At 35.1% G+C, this 23,694-nt stretch overlaps 1 protein-coding gene across 6 annotated transcripts in view; it reads left to right on the top strand.

The window, feature by feature from the left end:
- INTS6 (integrator complex subunit 6) overlaps window positions 1–23,694 on the top strand; it is a 101,517-nt gene that overhangs the window by 67,880 nt on the left and 9,943 nt on the right. For 3 of the 6 annotated variants that reach the window (XM_054446311.2, XM_054446310.2, XM_054446306.2), the window contains 11 exons: window positions 2,463–2,615; window positions 2,743–2,875; window positions 4,072–4,166; window positions 6,620–6,730; window positions 7,735–7,950; window positions 10,011–10,137; window positions 11,379–11,521; window positions 11,732–11,963; window positions 16,879–17,250; window positions 18,292–18,385; window positions 20,350–20,492. In XM_054446311.2, coding sequence (XP_054302286.1) covers window positions 2,463–2,615; window positions 2,743–2,875; window positions 4,072–4,166; window positions 6,620–6,730; window positions 7,735–7,950; window positions 10,011–10,137; window positions 11,379–11,521; window positions 11,732–11,963; window positions 16,879–17,250; window positions 18,292–18,385; window positions 20,350–20,443 — 1,770 coding nt within the window. In that variant the 3' untranslated portion in view covers window positions 20,444–20,492. Of the gene's footprint in view, window positions 1–2,462; window positions 2,616–2,742; window positions 2,876–4,071; window positions 4,167–6,619; window positions 6,731–7,734; window positions 7,951–10,010; window positions 10,138–11,378; window positions 11,522–11,731; window positions 11,964–16,878; window positions 17,251–18,291; window positions 18,386–20,349; window positions 23,539–23,694 lie in introns of those variants that run through there. The other 3 variants (XM_054446308.2, XM_063650890.1, XM_054446312.2) reach the window with 1 other exon arrangement.

Raw genomic sequence — 23,694 nt, 5'->3', positions numbered from 1 at the left:
ATTCTTACAAGCCATAGAGGGTGGGTAGGACTTCAACTGGAGAAGGAAATAGTATGAGAAAAAAAATATGGAAGTGAAAAAGAACAAAGTATGTTTAGAGGAGTAACAAGTAGCTGAGTATGGGTAGATCATAACATGTATATAGGACATTGACAGTACTATTAAACTAACCAAATTGCTTATGACTTTAAATGCAGGGTTAAGGAATATTAGCTTTTTAACAGTGGAGTTCGGAGAGCAGTTGAGGATGTTTTTAACAGACATCTTTAGAAAAATTGATTTGGTGGTGGTTATATGCAGTAAAATTAGAAGGGGGAGATGAGTTGAAAGGCAGGTAGGTTACCTATGAGGGCTATTGATATGGTTCACATAAGAGATTTTAAGTGGTTGAATTATGATGATGGAAGAGAGAATAATAAGAAATAATATTGGAAAGAACTGGAAAACTTTAGTAACTGAAGGATATTAGGGGAAGTGGAATTTTTATAAATTACAATATTGAAGAAATATTGCTACTGAAGTTAAGTGTAATTTACAAGATGTGAATTTGAATCACAGCACTATTAGTTAGTTACTAATTAGTGCCTTTGGTTATCTTTTGTAAGCTTCAATTTCCCATCTGTTAAGTGGCTTATACCTCCATCTCATAGGGTTGTTTTGGGGATTAAACGAAATCATATATGCAAAATTTTCTTGGCTAAGTTCTAGAGGATCTTTCCCTCCACTTTCCCTCTTGGATCTCAGTATTTTTATTCACAGAATAAGTGTGTTTTGTGGACTGATTCAATAAACTGTGTGTCAGGTGCATGCTAGGCACAGGAGCACAAGATGAGTAAAACATAGTGCTTCTCCTCTGAACATTACCCATCTATGGGCAGGTCAGACATGTACACATCATAGAGTACAGTGTACCAACTGTAATGGAGGGTTGCGGCAGAGCCAGAGGAGGTGGGCCTGACAGCCTGGTGTGTTTTTGGAGTACAGAGTGGGAAGGGGTATGAGGTAAGAGGTCTTTTAGAGGTTGTTACGTGCCAACTCATTCTTCTAAACTTTGTTTGCAATATGCAAGGGAGAAAATAAGTACTTGGCATGGCTGAAGCATGGGGTCTGTATGGCGTGGTGGTGGGAAGGCAGATAGGGACCAGATCATCGACGATCTTTATATGTGATGTTAAGTGTCTAAACCCTATTTTTAGGTGATTGGCTGTTACTTTTACCAAACAGTTTTAGATAGGGAAATTATATGATCCTATTTATATTTCACTGCCATAGGATTGATCAGAGGGGGACTGATTAGAAACTAAACAAAGCAAAAAGCATTTGTACTAGTCTAATCTGAGAAATGATGAGGGACCAAATTAAAGTGGTAAGAAATAGAAGATAACATTTCTAGAGAGATGAGAGTTTAGTATTGACAGAAGGCAGCAACTACTAATGACTACCTGCCATGTTTATGTGTTCTGGTAAGTGCCTTAGAATTTGTGTTATCAGTTTATCCAGGTCTTTGTGACAGTTAAATATGGAGGATGAGGGGAAGATATCAAGAATAACGGCTAGGTTTTTAGAACAGGTTTTGTAGCTTGGGGGAGAAGAAACAATTGTACATATTGGTCTGAGGGACCTGTGGAAGATTCAGGTTATGTCTAGTGGGTAGTTAGATACAGCAGAGAAATAGGAGCCATCTGGCCCCAACACAGTAGATTCGTGAACCACCAGGGTATAAGCAATAACTGAGGCCAATAGAGTCCTTTATAGCTTTGAAATTTAAAATTATTTCCTCATAGCTCATTTTGTTCACAATTTGTGAGATTTTTAGGAAGAGGACTATTAAGAGGTAGATTGGGGGGTAACATGCCTTTTTAAAAAAAAGTATTACTTTTTTATACCTCTAGAACAGGGGTTTCTAAAATAAGGGTGTGTATCCTATAGAGTTTACCAAAATGATTGCTGGAATAGGGAAGGAAACATTAGAAGTTCTATTTATGGTTATTTTTCTCCTATTTTAATACCATTTTGGTATATATTTTGTTATGCACATCTACATTTATAATTTATATAATTAGAAATATATAGTATGTTCAAAAACTGATCAAGATCTATGATTACTTTGGAAGTCACTACTCTATAAGTAATTGCTACAAATGAAGACTTGTGAGAGTTTCTATATAAATTTCTCATTTTTTGGATGTAAAAATTAATGAATGCTCAATTACTAAATTTTGCATAAGACCTAAAAATATTTTCATTTCTATAGATTTTCAAGTGTTTCTTTTTCTTGTGAATATTACATAACTTTAGCATTACATTTTCAAGTGTTTTCTTTCAGCTTAATGTTGCTTTTAGCAGTAAATCAAACTCTTATTAGCAAGACGGAGGAACTGAGTAAATTTTGATAATGAGGGATACTTAGTTTTGTTTCTGGAATTTCATGTAAGTAGTAATTACAAGACTTTCCCCTTTAGCCACCTCGTACATCTCATCCTGTAGTGAAGTTTTCCTGTACAGACTGTGAACCAATGGTTATTGATAAACTTCCTTTTGACAAATATGAGTTGGAACCTTCACCACTGACTCAATTTATCCTGGAAAGGAAATCTCCTCAAACATGTTGGCAGGTGAGCTGAACAACTTACAGTGACCCCAAAATTTAAATGAGGTGTTTCTTAAAAAGCTGAATTGAATCAATGGTTTATGTAACATTCTTTAAAGGTTATTAAAGTTTTAACTGCTCCTTTTTAACAGGTGTACGTGAGCAATAGTGCAAAATACAGTGAACTTGGTCATCCTTTTGGTTACTTGAAAGCCAGTACAGCACTGAACTGTGTCAACTTATTTGTGATGCCTTACAATTATCCAGTCCTTCTTCCCCTCTTAGGTAAGTCATTCTTGTCACTTTCTCCTTGGCTTAGCATATAAAAGTTTTCCTAAAGTGCATTTCTTTGTAGTTTTTCTTGTCTTCTGGAAATCAGTGAAAATATTTTGAATATTCTAAAATATTGAACATGTGTAAGAAAATATAACAACCTGTTCGTGTTTATAGTAAATTAAAAGATGATATTGAAACACTTTTTAGTCTGCAATTTAATAAAGGTATTACTTTTTTTGGCGGGGGGATGGAGTCTCGCTCTGTCACCCAGGCTGGAGTGCAGTGGCGTATTCTCAGCTCACTGCAACCTCCGTCTCCCAGGTTCAAGCGATTCTCCTGCCTCAGCCTCCCTCCCAAGTAGCTGGGACTACAGGCATACACCATCATGCCCAGCTAAGTTTTTTATTTTTAGTGGAGACAGGGTTTCACCGTGTTGACCAGGCTGGTCTTGAACTCCTGACCTCAGGTGATCCGCCCGCCTTGGCCTGCCAAAGTGCTGGGATTACAGACATGGGCCACTGTGCCCAGCCAAAGGTATTACATTTTAAATTTTTTAATTAAATATTCTAACTTTTCTGCAAGCCAGATTTCTAACAGTTAGAATTGGTAATATAGGCTTTCTGTTTGAAATGAGACGTTTTGTAGAAGCATAGTATAGTTAACAAGATCTGAGTGCATTTTCTAAGAATTTATCTACACTTTAATTTTTATTTGGCAAATATTTTTTAAATAAAGGAATTTGTTCCAAAATAATTTGATAAAAGCCTAAAGTTAGTTTCTAGGTACAATCTAGCTATGATTTTTGAGGAGTGCTGTTGGAGAAAACTTACCTCCCATGAAATCACATTAAATTTAAAAGTTATAGTCAAAATATTAGTAGGTATATTTTATAGAAAACATTGTGCATGCTTTGTTTCTGTCTTCAAATCTGCTTTGTGTCTAGGTCTAGGGAGGGCATAGATTTTCCTTGTGTATTTTCTGATTCTAACTTAATTCCTGCATGTACTTTTAGGCCATAATTGGCATCTTGTCATTTTATAGAAAATGACAAAACCGTAAATCTTACTGACTTTCATGTTAAAAAACGTCTGATGTTACTCTCTCAAAAATAACAAAGCAGACTTTAAAAAGGAAACGTCTTTGACTTGGCTTCTATGTGTGAAAATAATGAGTAGTGATAGTTTGTTCACATTATACGTTTCTAGATGACTTGTTTAAAGTGCATAAAGCAAAACCAACATTGAAGTGGAGACAGTCATTTGAAAGTTATTTGAAGACAATGCCTCCCTACTATCTCGGGGTAAGAATATTATTTAAAAGAACTTGTTGGCCGGGCACAGTGGCTCACACCTGTAATCCCAGCACTTTGGGAGGCCGAGGCGGGTGGATCATGAGGTCAGATCAAGACCAGCCTGGCCAACATGGTGAAACCCCGTCTCTACTGAAAATACAGAAATTAGCTGGGCGTGGTGGCGGGCGCCTGTAATCCCAGCTACTCGGGAGGCTGAGGCAGGAGAATCGCTTGAAACCAGAAGGCAGAGGTTGCAATGAGCCGAGATTGTGCCACTGCACTCCATCCAGCCTGGGCAACAAGAGCGAAACACCGTCTCCAAAAAAAAAAAAAAAAAAAAAAAATTGTTAATTATATTATGCTTATGGTTTATTGTGGGTATTATAAACTTTTATTTATTGCTTTTATAGATTAAATGACATGAAAATTGAGTATACAAATGACCACTATAGATGTAAAGGTAAAGAGAGGTTTCAGTGATTTGCAGAGTAGTGATGATGATCGTGATCATGAGAACATTTATGTACTGCTTACGTAGGCCAGGTACTGTCCTAAGCAACATCATTAATTTATACAGTTACCCTATGAGGTAGCAATGACTATTGGTTCTGTTACACAGATGAGGAAACTAAGGCATTAAAAATTAAATAATTTGCACAAGACTACATACCTAATATGTGAAGGGATGAGGGGCCTGAAATTCAGTCTGGCTTAGATTTAGGCTTTTAACCTCGAGTGTTGTACTACCTTTTAAAATTACAGTTTTGTGATTATAGTTGTCTCTCAGTATCTGTGAGGGATTGGCTCCAGGATCACCTGTGGACACCAAAAGTCACAGATGCTCAAGTCCCTCATATAAAATGCATAGTATTTGCATATAACCTACACACATTCTCTTGTATACTTTAAACCATTTCTAGGTTACTTAATATGTATATACTTATTATACTGTATTGTTTAAGGAATAATGTCAAGGAAAAAAGAGTCTGTATATATGTTCAGTACAGATGCAACGATCCATTTTTTTTCCTAACGTTTTCAGTCTGTGGTTGGTTGAATTCACAGAATACGGAATCCACAGATATGTAGGGCCGACTATGTTTCTTTATAAGGGTGCACAATAATTTTTGTTGTATTATTTCCCAAATCTCTAGAAACACTTTGTAAGGTGGATAAGTGTATATTCTTATAGAACCATATGCTTTAGAGGACTTGATTACTTCAAAATTAGTGTATCATAGTAGGTAAAACCAATAATGTGCATTTTATTAAATACATGATTTAGTTTGTGAAAGATAACTTTTTAACAAAAGTACTTAAAATCACTTATGTATTCTGTTTTGATGCAGGAATATTATAGCATTTGGCTATAAATAATCTTTCTAAATCATCCCTAATATAATTAGGAGATTAATTTATTGAGCTTTAAAAATCATGACATTTTATAGTTCTAACAGATAAGTTGTATTGAATGTCTAGCACACAGTGCCTGGCAAGTAGAAGGACAAAAAAGAACAAACACTTTGAATAGGAACTGTTACATACGTTGACTCATTTACATTTCGTGGCAACCCTGAGGATTTAGCCAAGCCAGATAGGTGTTAAATATCAGGGCTGGGATATGATTTCAGTTTGACACCAGTGCTTATACACTTTCTAATATGTCAACGATTATCATCCTTTTTCTGGCTCCATCCAATTCACAAATGCTAGACATTCTTGCTAGTGATATTTTTCATCGTATAAAGTACTTCTCAGTCTCTCCTTACAATTGAAAGGTTTTTTAACTTTCAACTTCCACATCCATAATAAATATTAGATTGTTTTTTCCTCCTGCTTATGTTTCCTTCAGAGCTTGTTTTTTTCAGCTCAGCATATGATAATAATAGTAATGATTAATAATTTGTACCCAGTGGTTTTATAAAGTGCTCTATGTGTATTAACTCATTTAATCCCATGACAACCCTGTAAGAGTAGATATTGTTATTATCCCCATTTTACAAATGAGAAACTAAGCCACAGAGAGCCAGAGAGCTTATTTATAATCTGATCTAGAATCATATAACTAGTGAGTGGTTGAGCAGCTAATTACTCAAAGTAGAAATCTTGCATTTTCCTTGTTTTTCACTTACTACCCACGTTTTATCAGAGCTACCTCTAGAATGTGTCTTCTGTCCATTTATTCCAAACCTAGTTTCTCCCAGTGGTACCAAGGAAGTCCAGTATCTTATCCTTCTTGTCTTGGGGAGTTATTATGGCCTCTAATCCTTTTTAACTACTTCAAACGGCCTTTCATCCCACTGACAAACATTTTACTGAAACATAAATATGATTGTGTTACTTCCTTATTGAGGAAAAGAAGGGGAAATAATTTTTTGGAGAAAATTTTAAGACAGACTATACATGGAACCATAAGTTTTTAATAAGCTTAATATTGAATGATGTTTTCTTTTTTCCTATAGCCCTTGAAGAAAGCTGTTAGGATGATGGGAGCACCTAACCTAATAGCAGACAGTATGGAATATGGACTTAGTTACAGTGTCATTTCATACCTCAAAAAACTGAGTCAACAGGTAATATCAAGAAATAGAGTGAGCCATTAAGTATTTTGAATGGTTTTGGCTAAGATAGTTAAACAGGTTAAAAGCTAGTTCTTGATGGTTCTAATGGAATTCCATTATATTAATATATTACATTTTAGAGCCATATATTACATAATTCTGTCTCACGTCCATGGTGTGCTATGTTTTGAAACATTAATTTGAAAATTGTACAATAATTCCTAATTTATGAAAATGGCTTCATGAGTGTGGTCCTAGACTTCTTATATGTGAACATTATTTATCTTTTGAGAAATTTAGATTAGAAAGTCATTTTTCCTTAAAAAAGAAAAAAAAACTTTACGTTTTGAAACCTGCAGATTTTTCTTTCAGAATCGGAGTTTCTTTGAAATGTTTGTAGAAAACACTGAATTTTGTCATTCTGGCCATAAATCACATTAATAAATACTATAGTAGTCAAGCAGTATATAGTTTAACTGACTGTGAAATTATTAATGCCCTATGAAATACATTATTTTTCCAGTACTTCTGACATCGCTACCTTAACTACAAATCAAAAGGCAGTTTGGGAGGAGTCAAAACATTGCTTCTTGCTTTCCAGGGAAGAACTGCATAATTATTTGCCATATTGATGTGCTAGTAAAAATGTCTTACGTAATGATGATTTAAAAAAAATAATTTTCTATCACCCCTGAATTGGGAATACACATTTTCGTTTAGTGTGCATTTACATTTCATGGTTTAAGTATAGTGGGTATTAATAAATAAAATAATAAATTGAAATTGTGTTTGTCCTGCCCCAAAAGTTTAGAGTTGTAATGATTTAAAATCATAAGACATTGTTGTTTAAACTATGTTTAATTTACTCAATACTTGACATAAACTATGCTACTTGAGTTTTTAACTTCTTATATACTTAAAAAATATATATTTAATTTATAGAAGATCATAACCATTAGTATCTGATTTATTAATTTAGATTTTATCAAGATAATTCTTACTTATTTTTACTTTAGGCCAAAATAGAATCTGATCGAGTCATTGGATCTGTAGGCAAAAAAGTAGTACAGGAAACTGGAATAAAAGTCCGGAGCCGATCACATGGTTTATCAATGGCATATAGGAAAGATTTTCAACAACTCCTCCAGGGAATTTCAGAGGATGTCCCTCACAGACTGCTAGACCTTAATATGAAGGAATACACTGGGTTCCAAGTTGCTTTGCTGAATAAGGTAATAATCATGAATTTAGTGCTACTCTCGTTATGTTCTGTTATGTTACTGGATAAATCACATTTTCTGTTAACTCTGACATTCAGTTTATCCAGACTTTAAAGAGTACTTCTGTACCCTTGTAGACTAATGATCATTATACTGTCACTGCTAGAATTAAAACTGTACATGATGTGTGAATGAATGGATAGATTGATGAAGAGTAAACTAACTTGTTTATTTTATAGATGAGAAAACAGAGGTTTAGAAATTGCTTTAAGTTGCAATAGTGGATGGTAGAATTAACTATAGTTTTGTACTTAAACTGATGACCCTATTAGGCCCACAGCATGATCCAAAAATGCTTTGTGAGTACTCATGATTACAGATATCTTTATCCCAGCAGCCTTTTTGTAGAAATAGGCAAGCTGATTCTAAAATTTATATGGAAATGTAAAGGTCCTAGAATAGCCAAAACAATTTTAGAAGAATAAAGTTGGAAGACTTATATCATCTGATTTTAAAACTTATTGTAAAACTTACTACAGTGATCCATGCAGTGTGGTGCCATCATAAGGATAAACACAGGAGATTAGTGGAACAGAATTGAGTCTAGATGTAGGCCCTCACACACACAGTCAATTCTTAACAAAGATATTAAAATACGTTAGTGGATAAGAAGACAGTCTTTTAAACAAATGAAACAATTGGATATCCATATGCAAAATAATGAATTTGACCATTACCTCATATTATTTGAAGTGGTCATGATCTTAAATGTAAGAACAAAAACTATAAACTTCTAGAAGAAAACATAGGAAAAAATCTTCGTGATGTTGAGTTAGCAAAGATTTCTAAAAGTACATACCAAAAATGTTGATAAATTGAATTTCATTAAAATAAAAAAAAACTTTGCTCTTTAAAAGAAACATTAAAAATGAAGAGGGAAGCTACAGCTTGGGAGAAAAGCACATATCAAATAAAGGACTTGTATCAAAATATATAAAGAATTCATGTAACTCAATAATAAAAGGACAAACATGGGCAAAATACTTGAACAGACATTTCGCCAAAGAAAATATGCAAATACAAATAACATGAAGTAACGCTCAGCCTTATCAGCCATTAGGGAAATGCAAATTAAAACCATAACGAGATACTACTTCATAACTGCTAGGAAGAATAAAATTTAAAAGACAAAAAATACAGGGATTGATGAGAACGTGGAGCAACCCTCCTAACATTACTGATAGAAAATAGTTGATATTTTCTTAAGAAGTGTAAACATAAATTTGCTGTACAATCAGTCATTCTACTTGTAGGCTTAGCATGCCAATTTATAGCAGCATTTTTCATAATAGCCAAAAACTTGAAACAGTCCAAGTGCCTATCAACTGGTGAATAGATAAAGAAGATGTGGTGTGTCCATATAATAGACTACTACTCTGGAATAAAAAGGAACAAACTACTGATACATGAATAATGTCAATGAATCTCAAAAACATCATGCTAATTGAAAGAAGCCAAGTACAAAAGATTAGACATTGCAAAATTCCATTTATAAAATGGAGCATAGAAAGAAAGCAAATCATGTGGTTGCCTGGGGATAGGAATAGTGATTGACTGCAAGTGGGTACAACGAACTTGGGGATGGTGGAAATGGATTATGATGATGGTTTCACAACTATAAATTTACTAACACTCATCAAACTATATACTTAAAATAGGTGATTTTATGGTATATAAATTACACATCAAAGCTGTTTTTAAAAAAACTTCAGTTTTTAAAATTTGGAAATTGATTTTTACTTAAATGAGTTTACTTCTTTTATCCAGAATATATAATAAAATCTTTAGAGTTAGATGGTGAATTGAGATTGTTTGGTTGAGCTCACTACCAAATTTTCATCTTTTGGCCCTGAACCGGTACATTAAGATTATATCATATGTCTTTATTTAATTTTTTTAAAGCTAACTAGTTTATATATCTTATTTCCAAACCTATGCTGCAGGCTAGAGATTTTAGTCTCTTGTAATTCTATGTTTGACAATAAATTTTGTCCTCGAATGTTGTTTAATAGGATTTGAAGCCACAGACATTTAGAAATGCTTATGACATACCAAGACGAAATCTTTTGGATCACTTAACAAGAATGAGATCTAATCTTTTGAAGAGCACTCGCAGATTTCTGAAGGGACAGGACGAAGGTTAGATCATAGTTTTAATACTGGTATTTTTAATTTTTTTTCTTTATAGTCTGAAAAAGCATAGCATGGTGATGTAAATTTCAAAGAATTATTACAGTACTATAACATTCTTATTGTAAGTTCAAACAAATGAAGTAAAAGGTGAATCATCCCTGATTCTCTACCTTTCTTCCTACCATCACTGTTGCCCCACATGCTCTTCCCTAGAGGTAACAACCTTTCTTAACAGTTTAGTTTCCTTTTATAGCTTTTCTCATGCATTCATGCACACGTGCATGCACACACACACACACGCACATACACAACCACTTATCCAACTGTATACTTAAAATAAGTGATTTTTCTTATCTCAATCATTTTCTTGAGATGTACCAGTATCTGATGGTTTAACTCTGGATGGCCAGTTTCATGACATGTTCTGATAATTCCTTCACCTTTATCCATGGCACCTACTATAAATCAAGTCAGATGAGACTTTAAACCTTTGCCACCTCTGATTTAAGCGTTCTAACAATAATTTTATATAAAAGAGTTAGCTATGTGACTTCTCTTTTTTTTTTTTTTTTACCATACTGTACTTCCATTTTCTACAAATTCTACCATAATTAAATTCTGTTTATTTGGAATAGCGCAGAAGAGAAGAGATACATCTTTCACGGTAAGATCACACACACTTTTTTTTTTTTTGAGTCAGAGCCTTGCTCTGTCGCCCAGGCTGGAGTGCAGTGGTGTGATCTCGGCTCACTGCAACCTCCGCATCCTGGGTTCAAGCGATTCTCCTCCTTAGCCTCCCTAGTAGCTGGGATTACAGGCACGTGCCACCATGCCCTGCTAATTTTTGTATTTTTAGTAGAGATGGGGTTTTGCCATGTTGGCCAGGCTGGTCTCATTCCTTACCTCAAGTGATCCGGATGCCTGCCTCAGCCTCCCAAAGTGCTGGGATTACAGGCATGAGCCACTGCGCCTGGCCACACATACTTTCTGTATGTGTGGAATTAATGGCAATGTATGTATGTGTGAAATTAATGGCAATTTTTGTTTGTTTAGATGATGAGATCAGTATTTTACATTTTATTTTAAAATATTTTGTCGCAGTGGTTATAATTGCACCAAACGAATTTAGAATATGTTGGTAAAGAAGACTGTCTAGAATAACACTAGGTAGCATTCATACATAAGGAAACATTATTTGAGAACTAATTGGAGGTTAACTTTTTTTGCTGTTGTATTCTTTTTGAAAGATCAAGTGCACAGTGTTCCTATAGCACAAATGGGGAACTACCAGGAATACCTCAAGCAAGTACCTTCTCCACTAAGAGAACTTGATCCTGATCAGCCGCGAAGGTTGCATACATTTGGCAACCCCTTTAAGCTGGATAAGAAGGTAATTTTGAAATGTTCTATTATGTAATTTGTTTATGGTAGGCACTGTCAGTTTTATAGTTCTTAATTTAACTAAAGTAAGCTGAAGCTATTTTCCTGGTAGAGTATCTAATAAATGTCAACAGAATATAGTTACCTTCATTGGAATTGACACTGGTTGTGCCATTTAAACATTGTAAATTCAAGAAAATTGTATTCTTTTTTGCTAAAGGGTATGATGATAGATGAAGCAGATGAATTTGTGGCTGGACCTCAAAATAAACATAAACGACCCGGAGAACCAAATATGCAAGGGATCCCTAAAAGACGTCGGTGTATGTCTCCACTACTAAGAGGCAGACAGCAGAATCCTGTTGTAAACAATCATATTGGGGGAAAAGGACCACCTGCACCTACAACTCAAGCACAGCCAGATCTTATTAAACCTCTTCCTCTTCATAAAAGTAAGAATTGTTTTTTTCTTAAACATTATTTGCTGCCTTTTGGTTCCTTTTCAAGGAAGAGATTTTTGTTATAGAAGGAAATTGATTAGTAGTACAATGAGTGAATGAATGTATAGAGAAGATATTTGTTTAAATGAGCATGTAATCATTTTTATATGTTTTTTAATGAACATTTGAACATTTCTTATATTTATGATGCTTTATTAGCTATCATGTTCTAACATACATTTGCAAATCTTTCAAAATAATACTTTTGAAAGGAGCATTATCACTATCCACAGAAAGATGGTTTTCAATTTCAGTTGAAGTCAACTAATTATTAAATATGTATGCTATTTTGGATAATGCTGTGCTTTGAGGTATACCACTGAAGACAGGAGTGATCTCTGCCCTCATTTATGATCAGCAAGGAGGGTCAGTCATTGAACAGATATGTTGAATGTTACGAAAAAGATGTCAAGTATATTCTGGAAGCATTTGGCAAGAGGATTTAAGTCAATGAAGTCAAGGCACTTAACTGAAGAAGTTAATGCTTAAGCCAAAAGCTGTGCCATTTGCTTATGCTAGAGCAATAGTATGTGCAGAGGCATAAAGAGAAAGACATTAAGGGAACTTAAAGAATTCCAGTATAGCAAGGGTGTTGGGAATGAGGTAAGGTGAGAACTGAAAGATAGAAGCCAGATTATGGAAGGTCTTGGAAGCTATTTTCAACTTTATTCTAAGGACAGTGAGAATCCACTGAAAGGCTTTAAAATGATGGTGACCTAATCTGATTAGCATTTTATGAAGACCAGGTTGACTGTAATGTGTGTGGGCTATTATCAGAGAGGAGCAAGAATGAATGTAGGGAAACCCTAATGAATTAATGGACTTATCAATTATATATAGTGGTCATACTTGCAGCATGTTAACTGAAGAGAAACAAAATATTATATGACTCCTGATGGAAGTATCCAATACTGCCTTTGAAGTTGTCTTACCAAAAAAAAAAAAAAAAAACCAAACACCAAAATTGAACATCAATGTAATCAAACCAATTTATAGGAAATACAGGGGACAGAGAAACATGTGGGATACAATTAGTAAAATCCAGATTGTAGAAAACTCTACAGGACAAAGAATCTGTTGGGTTTTTTTCCTGGGAAAAAAATATTTTTTCCAGAAAAAAATTTTTCCAGAAAAATAAAAGGGGTACGGAAGGATTTTACAGATTCAAATGTAGTTTAAGAGATATATAAGCCAGTTGCAATGTATAGGCCTTAACTGTACTCAGAATCAAACAAAATCAAACTTTTGCACAAACAGAAAACATGTTGGAGAGTATGGACACTGACTGTATATTTGATGTTATTAAATAATTGTGCATGCACAGGAATCAGTTGGGAAACCCGGGGAACAGATGCTGCTGACCTGACAGTGGGGTTTCAAGAAGAATATGTATTTGAGAAATACCTGGACATACCACTAAAGGACTTGGTTACTGGTTGGATGTTGGGACCAGAGCAGGGGAGGAGTCAGACGTCTGTCTTGAGAGACACTGGGTGGGTGGAAGAAGAAATGATAAATGAGTTTAGTTTAGAAGTGCATATTAGGTCATCAAGTGGAGATCCTAAGTTAGAAGATGAATATTGAGTTTGGGACTCAGGAGAAGAGGATTGGGCTAGAGGGGTAGTATGAGAGGCAGGTTACTGCCTATTGCACTGAATAAAATCTCACCAAGGCAAACAGAAGAAAAAACACTCAGAACAGAACCTTAAAAGTGCCAAAGTTAAGAGGAGAAAGCAGAAAAGGAGATTGAGAAGGAAGAATTTTAGACATAGGAGAAAATAGGGGAGAATTTAATGTCATGGAAGCTAAAGGGCAAGATAATTGAGTGGGTAGTTGTCCCAAATACTTTAAAAAAAAAAAAACAGTTCGATCAAGAGAAATGGAAAGATTCTGTGGTCTTTTGCGATCTTAGCAAGAGCAATTTCTGTGGAGTAAAGGGGCAGAGCCTAATAAGGGGTTATGGGAGGAGTGAGGGGTGAGAAAATGGAAACAATGACTATGAGTATAAACAACCAGTTAAGTTTATTTGTAAAAGGAAGATAGGAAAAGAGCATGGTACCTGAAAGAGTTCACAGGGTTTTGAAAATGGTGATTTTTCTTTGTTTTTAATGTCAAAGATGCTTGAGCATGTTTCAGTGCTGGTGATGGAACCAGTAAAGAGGGAGAGGTTGAAAATGAAAATGAGAAAAGGCATACTCAGCACCAAATTACTGAGAACGCAAGAGGGAATGGTCTAGAGCACAGATGAAAGAATGCTCCCTCCATTGATGCAGAATGTGGGGGGAAGTGGGGCGAGGGTGTGTGCAATTTAGTTAGAGGGAGGTAAAGGAAGTCCCTTAATCATGGCTTTGCTTTTCTTTCGAGCTCTGTGAGGTAGAAGGTGAAGTATACTGCTGAGACGGAAGGGGATATTGGGAAAGTCAGAGGTTTGAAGAGAGTGAGGGAGTTTAACAATCTCTGTGGGAGAGAGAGAGAAAAGATTGTGATAAGGTTGCTAGAAAGTGCCTAGGATCCAAGTAGAGATGGTGATTGTGACCACTCTGTAGAGCTGGGCCCTATTTCTCCAGCAGCACTCATGATTCCAAAGGCAAGTCTGGGGCAAGCAGATAGAGCAAGTCAAGAGATGGGATTTTGCTTGGCAGATGTTATGGGAAGACAGTAGAACAAGAGAAATTAAGACATTAGTAAAAGTGATATATCACTTTTACTTACAGGGATATAAGCCTAATACAGAATTGGCTACTTAGAAGGGATATGGTTAATAGGAGGAAGAAAGTAGAGGAATTGCTAGAGTCAAAGTCTGGCTGAGTTAAGGAGCAGTAGCGGGAGTACTGTGAAGATGATACTCCTCCATCTCTGAATTTGTCTGGATGTGAAAGGCGAAGGTGTAAGTGTAAGTTCTTTAGAGAGAAGCTGGGGAATGGGGAGGCCAGGTTCTTAACAGGTGATCTGCTTAAACACTGAAGTCACCACAGCACTTCTCAGACTTGAATATGTATGTGAATCACCTGGGAGATCTAGTTAAACTACAGGTTCTCATTTATTCAGTCTGAGGCAGATGAGCATTTCTAGCAAGCTCTCTGTTGGTGCTACTGCTACTTGTCCACACACCAGACTTCGAGTAGTAGTAAGAACCAAGAATGAAGTCAGAAGGGCTTTGGGGGTGGAATGTGCATGACAGATGCGCTTGATAGCAATAACTGAAGCATACCCTGAGAATGACCCTGCTTGCAGACAACACCTGCATGCGGTTGGGAGTTCTGAGCTAGGGAATAGGGTGGCTAACCCAAAGATCCATTCCCTATCTATAAGGAACATCTGTGCCCCTAGCCCATTGTGAAGTGAATGCAGGCCAGACAGGGGATTGAGGCCCTTTGTTTTGGGTTAAATGAAGGTTGCCAAGTGGAAGTTGTTAGGGGGAAGAGTGCTAAGTGGAAATACGATATAAACTGCATACTTTTTGCAAGCAGTTGCCATTTTTCTGCCCAGCCTGCTGCCACTGGGCCGTGCAGTTATCCTGTCCAGCCCACCACCATTGGACTGTATGTAAGGTGGTTCTCCTGCCTAGCTTGCCACCACTGGGCTCGCTCCCCTTTATGTAAGCCCCCAACAAAACGCCTTGTCTTGTTTGCTGGCTCTGGGTCTCTTCTTTGGCTTCTTGAATTTGGTGCCATCCCCACTGGAGTTGATAGGGGCTCAGCACAACAGAAGGAAGGCTATGAACTGGGTGCCAGAAACAACAGTGTCTTACAGGCTTCTACCCTGGAGATTGGCCTAAGATAGTGATAAGGAGAGACAGCATGAGTGGCATGGTTGAGTCTCACAAGAGTGCAAGGGAGTAATTTTGCAATAGCACTAGGAAGTGAAGGAATCAGTGACTCCATGTCCTTTTATGCCTATGGAGATTGTGCAAGAGAAAGCAATTTCTACTTTTGGTCTGGAAAGGAGAGCAGTCTCCATACAGGAGAGCTGGGTTTCAGTTAAAGCATAAGTTGTTGTAGAGAATATTCAGTAAAGAGGAGTTTGCAAATCATGGAATCGAATTTAGGAGAGAGTCAGGAATTTGGGGGATTTGTGGAAATGAGTGTATAGGGGAATATGAGTAAACTGAGTTTATAGTTTGGACAGGAAATGAGGACAGTAGAGATGAATTCAGCTGGTATCCTGGAGGTTGGTGAGCAATCAGAGAACTTAAAATTCAGCTGCTTTCTGTGGGGCAAGTCTAATAATCTGGTGTTAAGAGGAAGGCTTGTGAGTTTTTAGTTTTAGTAGTCTAATGAGCTGAAGTGGGCACCAGGTTGCTCTGCACTGGTAGATAAATGATGACTAGATTCTCTAGTTAGAAGGGTATACTGTAAAACATTACCTGTTTGGTGGTATGTTCCCTGCAGAATTTGGAACAGTTAAAGGCAGAAGTATAAGTGGAAAGTAAAAACTACCCATTGTTTACTTTTGCCCCTAAATGATACCAGATGTATAAGGCTTATGTGTGAGTTAGGGCTCTCTAAGGTAGAGATAGATGACCGTGATAATTTTGATCATAGATATTTCATTGAAGTATCAAGAACCTACTTGTTTCAATAAAATTGCTATAGAATAAACCAGAAAACTAAAAACTACTTGAAATTGGCTTTATTTTTTTCTCTAAGGGTAAAAATTGTAAATATTTTGTAAATACTGTGTATGTGTCACATTGAAATCTACCGTATCTTTGGCAATGCTTAAGAACTATATCACATTATTTGTTAACTTGCATTAGTCAAGGAAAACAGTTGTGACTTGCTGTAGTAATGTTCTTTTGTAGCTTTATTTACTGTATGCTTTGAGACTGGATCCCATAATTTTTTCCCCGTATCTTTGTTTTTAGTTTCAGAAACCACTAATGATTCGATGATACATGATGTGATTGAAAATCATGTTGCAGACCAACTTTCATCAGACATTACACCAAATGCTATGGATACTGAATTTTCAACATCTTCTCCAGCCAGTTTACTGGAACGGCCAACCAATCATACGGAGGCTCTTGGTCATGACCATTTAGGAACCAATGACCTCACTGTTGGTGGATTTTTAGAAAATCATGAGGAGCCAAGAGATAAAGAACAATGTGCTGAAGAGAACATACCAGCATCTTCACTCAACAAAGGAAAGAAATTGATGCATTGCAGAAGCCATGAAGAGGTCAATACTGAACTAAAAGCACAAATAATGAAAGAGATCCGAAAGCCAGGAAGAAGTATGTATAATAAGAGATGAACCTCAGATCTGATTTCTGTATGTGCTCAAAAAGCAAAAAAAAAAAAAAGTCAAGTAACTGTAGTAAAATAATAGATATGATTCTAGATCTGTCTTGAACAACATCTCAGTTAAGATCCTTTATTCATCTGACCAACACTGAATATCTTCTATTTCCAAGGTACTAGGTATGGTGGTAGGCAGCAGGGACTGAGAGCAGAGCAACACTGTACAGATAAACTGACAGGAACCCATAGTCTGGAATATTCTTCTGACCAACGATGGAATTTTAATATAGCAGCTAGCTCACAAGAGATACAGTGAAAATTAAATGACTTCATGTCTGTAAAGTTCTGGTCGTAGTGCCTACCACTATGTTTAGTAGTTAAACTATGATATTATAGGATATGTTTAGGCCGAGAAACTAAAGTTATGAAAGCTGTCTGGTATATGAACACAAAAGAACTTCATGGGAAAAAGTTCAGTATTATTGGCATTCATTTAGAGGATGTTAACAGATCACTTGCCCTGGGGTAGTACAATGACCTGGGTGGTCCAGAAATGGGTACAAATCAGTCCTTGGAGTTTAGACGTTTATAGCCCTTGCAGAGTTTCATATGAAAACTTTAAACTGAAATAATACTCTTAACCTGTTTGGTTTTTACCCCCACTTCCCAGTTACCCCCATGTTAGCTGTTAGAATTTTAAACTGTAAGGATGGAGTTTTGTAAAGGCCACTTGTTCTTATTTTTTAGTGATACTACCATAAAGCTATTTACTCATCCTTTTAAGCTTTATGTTTGATACCTTAATAGGAACTTTTACTTACAAAGCAGGGTTTGAATAGTTGTTTTATCTTTGTTGCTGTGTACTTACTTTTACATATATGTTAAAATATAAAATCTCTAATGAGTGGTGAAATTTTTATGTAGAATGTTTTTATCTCAATATATCTTAATATAATAAACTGCAAAAGAAGAATATTGAATAAGAATACAAATGAAAGGCACTTAATTTTTCTTTTTGTTTCTTTTGCTTTAAGAATATGAAAGAATCTTCACTTTACTGAAGCATGTGCAAGGCAGTTTACAAACAAGACTAATATTTTTACAAAATGTCATTAAAGAAGCATCAAGGTAAATAAACTATTGCATATAATGAAATGGTGATGAAATGAGTCCACAGTTTATGTAGGCAGTATTTTAATAGTATCCGTTTTGCACTTGTATTGTTTATAAATGTATATGGCATACCAACATATAAATAAATTCTTATTCTTTTTTAGTTTATTTAAAGAAATTCACTAAGAAAACAGCCACACATACATTCTTCAGGAATTATGGACCTTTTCTCCCTACAAATTACTGGATACTTGGAGAATTCTTGTTATTCTTCTCTGTAGCTTTTTGATATCTTTACATTAATATTTTATAACCTTTAATTTTTCTCCTTTATACATTAATATTGGTGACTAAAAATAACGTACTTGAGTGTCATTTATTTTTACATGGGAAAACGTAATTAAGGAGACAAGAATTGGACAAATGGACCTTATTCTGATTGTTTCAGTAGCCCAGAATCATTAGTACATTGGCCCTCTGTATCCCTGGGTTCCACATTCATTGGATTCAAGCAACCACAGATTGAAAGTATTTGGAGGCGGGGAAATGGATGGTTGTATCTGCATTGAATATGTACAGGCTTTTTTTTTCTTGTCATTTTCTAAATAATTCAGTCTAATTCATATCGTATTTACACTCTATTAGTATTATAAATAATGTAGAGATTATTTAGAGCATATGGGAGAATGTACATAGGTTACATGCAAATATTGGGCCATTTTATACAAGGGACTTGAGCATTCATGGATTTTGGTGTTCATAGGGAGGCCTAGAATCAATCCCCCATGGATACCGAGGGATCACTGTATAAAGAAGGTGGATAAAGATTATAAATGGTAATTAAGAAGTGCAATTAACTGGAAAACATAGTTGTATGAGTTTAAAAACATTTTTTATTTTCCCTTCAAGATTTTGGGGATTTTAGTATTATAAGAAAACTTGGGGCTTATCACATCCCACCTTCTAAATGTAAACACACTTACACTTTGTCTCCCTGTCTCTTCTATGCTACACATGAAGATTTTAGATAAAGTTGGTTTTTTGTTTCTGGTTTTCTTTTCTTTTTGTACTTTTGCAGTGGCTAGAGCAGAGGCCAGTTTGCAGGATCAAGATAAGGCTATAACTTTTCATGTAATTTTGAGTATTTAACCTATTATGCTCTTTATGGTAACATTCTGTCAGCTAAAACCTCATTAGGGATTTATATCCCCAGTATCTGTACTTCACTTCTGCCACCTTTTAGAGAGTTGTGTAGTATTATGGTGGCTATTTATATTAGCTTCTAAGTAGCAAGGAAGTAGGAATAAAATGTCCAGTGTCTTGGGATATTCTTAAAACCATCAGCAGTTATGTAGACAGATGCAATTTTAGTCTGTCCATATTTGTTACTGAAAATCTTTAAAAGTTGTTACTTGAACTTTAACTGCTTGTTATACTCTGTATTATAGATGTCTATCCTTGATTTGCTAGCTCTCAAATTGTAATAGAATACCATGGTTTTTAAATGCTGCTGCCCAATTTTCATTTCTTCTTCAATTTTGTGGGAGATTATATTCATACTTTGTTCACATTACTTTCAACATTCAGCTTACAAAGAGCATGAGAAAAAGCTATTGAAGTATTTGCTTGGGGAGCCCAAATTTCACTAGAGTGTTTGCAGCCCTTGAATATATTTTGAATATATTAGTTTTTTGTTTTTTTGTTTGTTTTTTCCTTTTTCTTTTCAGTTGTGGAAGGAACAACCTCTTTCCCATTGTTTAGCCCTAGAGTGTTTTAGGGACAAACTATAATACTGTACTGGGATAATAATTTGCTAATCTTTCAACATATTTTATATTGTCATAGTATTGATTTTTCTATTTTCATTTCACTTTGAAAAATCTTCCCAAAGCAATTTTCTCTCCTTTTTTAAAAAAATTATACTGATATATACTATTCATTAAAAAGTAATTGAGAGTACTATTTATTTTTTCATACAGGTTTAAAAAACGAATGCTAATAGAACAACTGGAGAACTTCTTGGATGAAATTCATCGAAGAGCCAATCAGATCAACCATATTAATAGCAATTAAAAGAAAATAGAATGTGGCCACTTATTTCACTGTCTTCTTCAAATACAAAGTAAATACAAGACTGTTGTGATCTTGCATTCATTTTCTGACATGCATTGTTGGCTATTTGAAATACTAAAAGCAAATCTACAGATCCTTTTTCCATCATTTTACAGTGACCTTTTCTTCATTTTGGTTTATTTTTGTAATGTGAAAAGTATCACTCTAAAAAACATTTTTAATTTAACAAACTAAAAATATTCCTCCAAATCTCTTGCTTGTCATTGACTCTTGCGTGTCAATTTCCCTCAGGTTCTATTTTCTTAAACCAACCTTTAAAATTGTCACCTCTGTTAAGGTTGAACTTTGCCAAAAAAAAAAGAAGTTACTTTGTAATTTTTGGGGAAAAAAGCACATACATTAAAACTAGGTAATGTTTTGTATATACAGTTATTTTGGATATATTATTGTAAGTTGTACAAATGTATTTTGAAGAATATTTAAGAAAAGCACTTTTGTTATTCCATCAATAAATGCTCTATTTTACTCTTGTGTGGTTTAGGAAATAATCACATATAAAGTAATCATTTAAAAACATCCTAAGATAATGGAATTTTAAAGGCCTTGCTTTTTAGCATTGGAAAAATACACCACTTGAAGTTCATGTTTGTTAAGCCTAACTGTAATTACATGTTACATAATCTGCATTGCCTTTTTACTATATGTTTGTAGTTTTTGTTGGCCATGCCAACATACTCCCATTTCTGCCTAGATTATGGGAATGACTTTGTATGGGGCAGATAGACAGATACTTTAAAAGCTATTTAAAAAGCAGACAACTTTGGATATTATTGGTTTCCTTACTTCAACACCTTTTCCTTTATCACTAGGATTGTGGATGGCACGAAGCTGAAGCTGTTAGGGAGTGGTAGGTTTGGAGTACACTACATACTCTGAAATATCTAGCCTTTAGCAGCTTCATGCCATGCTTGCAAAAGCCCACAACAAATTGGAGCCCTCTTTGTTCTGCTCTGCTGTTCTCACACTTAAACTCTGTTTTATTTATAAGCTAAATGGAAAGGAAACACCTTTAAGATGACTTTGCTCATTTTGCATCCCCCTTGAGTTTCACAGGATAAGGAAAACCACGCTATTCATTCTCCACCCTCAATTCAACATGGCCTAGAATATCCTTACTGAGGAAGCGATCTTATGGCCTGACTCACTCACCATTCATAGATCACTGCTGTGCCTTTTAGTGGTTTGGGGGGTAACCAGTAGAAAAGAAGGTCAAATAGATTTGGATTAAGAGTAGGCAAAATAAACTTATAAAATTTAAAAATTGAAGTATTTTTAGGTTTATAATATTGAAAATCATATACCCTTAGCTTTTTACACTTTATCAGAACATTTTTTTAAATTTCAAGGGTATAGCAAAATGAAATTATAACTTTATGAAGAAAAGCATTGATGAAAGTGGAGAACATGCATTTAGTCTAGGGGATTTGAAACTCTCCCAATACTGAAGACAAACCCTGTCAAGAAAAAGAAGAATTTAATATTATATAGTATTTTCATATGCAGTTCTTTAAGCTTTGTTTACTTCTATACAAATACTTTAAAGTAATGCAAGATAACATTTAATAGATGGAATTGTTAAGGTAATTGCCTGTAGTCGCATTGCTAAATTCATTGAGAGTTACACAAAATCCAGAATATATTGTCTGTTCCTAAATTATATGTATTTAGATTCTGGAATTAGTAGGAGGGATTAGAAGTCATTCAGATAAAAATTCATACTTAACAAGAGTATCTAGGAAAGAGGTTCAGCCTATCCCAATATTGAGCAGCTTTCCTTACCAGAAAGTTTTATTTTCTATTTCACAGATTGCTCATGACCTTTAATACATTTTTCTGAATGAACCCTGGAGGGAGGTGAGAAGTAGCAGTTTTGTTCATCTCTTCTTTTTGTCCTTTATCTCTCTGCCACTGTTCTCACCTCATCCTAAAACCTGGTCAGGAGGGTTTGAAACCTATCAGAACTAAAGGTTAATATCTCATCTCCCTCAGGCTTTTTTCATTTAAAAAAAAATGGGTATATTAGTTAAATTAGTGAGAATACTTATTGTAGAATTATTGTCAAAAAGGAAGGGAAATACATCTAGGGGGAACATCATGTCTTTTAGGCCCTTTATGTCACTGAATGACTTAAGGCTCGACAAATGATATTCTTGGAAAGTTTAATCTTGAGGTTTTCAAATCTTTTTTTTTAATGTCTCCCATGTTTCCCATTTGCTGATTGATTCATTAGTTGCTCTTAGTAAGATTTGTCAGTTGGAAATAATGAAGGCTGAGACTCATTTCTAAGCTCTTCCATAACCATCACCAGAAGAGCAGCCACTGTGTTGTGTGATGTAGGCTAATGCCTCCCAGATAGAGGTAAATAAAGTCACAAGGACTATTAGAATTCCAGTGGATTGTGGAACTGGTTTTGGATTATCCTTATATTTTCATGCTGATTACTGAGGCAGTTCTGAAAACTCCTACCATTGAAATAGTGGTGTGTCTTTTCCTCGTTTAAGGATTTTACATCATTTTTATGCACTTGAATTCCAAAATCAGAATCTCTCTTACCTATCAACCTTTATTGGCTATTGGCTTTTGGCAGTGACCTTTCTGTTCAAATGTAGTCTTGTCTCTGTTTCTTTAGGGAGTAGAACCTGTCCTTTTTCTCATCTTTCATTTTTTTGACGTGTCCTTTCTAAGAGAAGGCTCTCTGCCGCCTGTTCTGGGTGATAAGTGATATTTTCATCTAATCGTTATGAGGTTGGGATGATCACGGTGAAATACTAGGAAGACATATTCTGTTGATGGGCTTTTTCTCCCCAAATAATCCCAAATAGATTATTTTCTAGTGAATGGTTTATATTTTTCTCGTCACAAAAATGTTCCTTTGATTTCTAGCACAAGGTACAGCAGGATGCAAATGATTCTCAGATAAAATGATGTTGACAGTATTTCCTTAACAATTTATGTAAAACTATGCATAATTTTCATTCTAACTTTTGACATTTTTCTCCATAAATAAAAGTAATGCCTGATGTTTAGTTAAAGTAGATCCACCTTTGCTTGATTTTATTAGTCTTGTTCTATCCTATTTCTTTTTAATACACTGTTTAGACTTGCCAACAACTCTTAACTGAGAATCTCTTTTCCTTCCTAGGCTAAGTAATTGTGAGTGGGGGAGGAAGAACATTAAGAGAAATAATCTA

The sequence above is a fragment of the Pongo pygmaeus genome, chromosome 14, assembly GCF_028885625.2.
Source record: "Pongo pygmaeus isolate AG05252 chromosome 14, NHGRI_mPonPyg2-v2.0_pri, whole genome shotgun sequence".
In the NCBI taxonomy this organism is placed as follows: domain Eukaryota; kingdom Metazoa; phylum Chordata; class Mammalia; order Primates; family Hominidae; genus Pongo; species Pongo pygmaeus.
The sequence above is the reverse complement of the archived record's forward strand: the minus strand, read 5'-3'. Positions and strand labels throughout refer to the sequence as shown.